This window comes from Montipora foliosa, chromosome 8 (genome assembly GCF_036669935.1).
Source record: "Montipora foliosa isolate CH-2021 chromosome 8, ASM3666993v2, whole genome shotgun sequence".
Classification (NCBI taxonomy): domain Eukaryota; kingdom Metazoa; phylum Cnidaria; class Anthozoa; order Scleractinia; family Acroporidae; genus Montipora; species Montipora foliosa.
The window spans coordinates 50,986,896-50,989,395 of NC_090876.1; the positions used below are offsets into that span (position 1 = coordinate 50,986,896).

General features: G+C 39.3%; 1 protein-coding gene across 1 annotated transcript in view; it reads right to left on the minus strand.

Annotated features, from left to right (window-relative positions):
- LOC138012728 (protein lifeguard 2-like) overlaps positions 1-2,500 on the minus strand; it is a 24,632-nt gene that overhangs the window by 2,259 nt on the left and 19,873 nt on the right. Inside the window, exons 10-11 of the mRNA XM_068859601.1 lie at positions 1,916-2,014; positions 1,414-1,461 (exon numbers count right to left, since the gene is read on the minus strand). Coding sequence (XP_068715702.1) covers positions 1,414-1,461; positions 1,916-2,014 — 147 coding nt within the window. The remainder of the gene's footprint in view (positions 1-1,413; positions 1,462-1,915; positions 2,015-2,500) is intronic.

Sequence of the window (2,500 nt, forward strand, 5' to 3'; positions counted from 1 at the left end):
GACACTGACAGATTAATATCTCTTGTTCTCATTCATTTAACAGGCTAAAATCTTTCTATCACTTTTACTATCAACATACACCGGTACGTTGTTGAATGGATGTCTTTTAGTGTACTTGCTTTAGAACACCTCATGATGGATGGTGAATTGATTCTAGTGAATGTTTGGAATATAATGTGGATGTACTCTATGAATAATTGAATATTCTGACATACTATAGAATAGATTACAATAGCAGGGACTATGCTTATTGTCTGATGAACAATGTATACATTACATCCCTCCTTTCTGTTAATGCAAGTCATAAAGAAAATTTTAATATTGTCTCCGCAGTTTACTATTCCTTTTTCTAGAAGACTACAGAGGGTCTGGGTATAAGTCTTTTATTTACCGGACAAAAATGGCGGAGGACAAAAGAACCATTGTTATTCCAATTAGGCCTTGCTAATTAACAAATCGAAAGTGGTTCAGCGTTGTCTGTACTCTTATCGACAACGATATTCGTCATCACAGAGCTCAAAATGTTGTGGACTCATGAGGCGTAGCCAAGTGAGTCTACAACAAATTTTGACCACTGTGATGACAAATATTGTTGTCGATAAGAATACAGACGACACTGAACCACTTTTGATTTGATTTTCACCACAATATTCAACGCCAAAGAAAGTGTTTATTTCAGAGCGTGACCAAAATCATAACTCAAAGAAAGAGCAAGCGTTGTCTATAACTTTCTCGCAATATGATTGGTTTATTTCCCAAAATGAGCATTCCTGATTGGCTATTACATTGTGTGACAAATTGATGCAAGTGTGACGCGAGCAGTGCTGTCTAGACTCTTATCGACAACAGAAAATTAGCCAATCAGATTGCGAGATTACAAGCAATTGTGGTAAAATTAGGTATTGTTATGTTCACTTTGTTCTTTTGTTTTGTGGACATTATTTATTTCGGATCTGGTATATGAAAGACGAGCCAAGGGCCTAACGATTTGACAATGTCATTACAAAGGACGCTTTTTCTTCTCAGTTATTGGTTCTTATCAGTATCGGTTACTGTAAATCTTGTGAGTTAAAGACTCCAGGATTTGGTTCATCCCGAGTTTGCGTGCATGACCACCCACCCACCTACACAATCATAACTGGGACAATGCTCTCTAAACTGTCGTAAGTTGGATGTACATAATGTTAATACATGCAAATAAAGCTAAATTTACAGAAGAGAATTTCATGTATGAGCAAAATAATTCTTGTAACCATGGGTAAATTTATCTTTTCGCGGGAAACAATTTGCCCAAATATTACAAAACATGTACTTTGTAAGAAATGTAAAAAATGGGCTTGCCAAAAGTTGTGTTGCAAATAAAAACTAGCGAGATAACAAGTTGTACAAAAAGGGAGAAGCCCATTCACTCACCGCGACAAACAGCAGGGCCAACACACCTCCAAGTATAATCGTCCCAGCCTGTTAAAAAAATCTCCTTTAGGCTTTCTCTTGGGATGGGGTAGTTTAATTTTTGTCACATTTGTGAAATTCAACCCTTTCAGTGAAAGGGTTAAAGAAGACATATATCGATCGGTATCATCTTTGCTTACAGTAGTTTATCATGTTGACTTATCTTCTTCCTTCAATGTCCCTTAAAGACTGGCCACAAGTTTTGAATAAAACGGGTGTCTTAACAAAAGTTTATGGGCTTCTTGTGACAAAACTATTACACACCACCCAACGTCACTCCTCCCCCCTCCCCCCTCCCCCCTCCCACCTCCCCCCTCCCTTTCTCTTTTCTCCCAAATAAAACTTTCTGTCAGGTAATAAAAGAGCTTCTGAAGGATGTAATTTTGAAGGGATCTCAAACAAAAAGGGAAGTAGGAATTGAAAAAGCAAAAACATTACAGTCATACTTAGTCAACTATCATACCGTAGTATTAAGAGCAAGCCAGAGTGGAGTGAAGATGCTGGGAAAGATAACTGCCAAAGCTGCACAGAAAAGGATACCACCACCTGTGGTGAAATCATACTGTGGAGTAAAAAAAAAACATGCCAAATGTTCTCAACAAATTATGTATTTTGGAAATTCCAGGTCAAATAATGCAGTAAGACTCCCTGCTAACAATACAATGGCTTCTTTTCTCTTGTACTCAGTAAGCTCATGCCATGTAGGAGATAATGAGACCTCTTCCCTCAGTGAAAAGTGACTGTGTTGAGCTTGTACCAGGGTTTCTTAGTAACTGAACTGTGTAAGGTAAGGTAAGCGCTTTCCGAGCCAATGACCCAACACACCGGTGCTTATCCCCTGTTTCCATAGCATTAAGCGACTAGGAGTATTTTAAACTCCCCCCTGGACAGGATGCTAGTCCATCGGAGGGTTAACCCCCAGCATTTTGCCAGTACCCATTTATACACCTGGGTAAAGAAAGGCACCGTGGGAGTAAAATGTCTTGCCCACAAACACAACACAGCGTCCCCGGCCAGGACCCGAACCTGAACCACTCGCCCCTGAGTT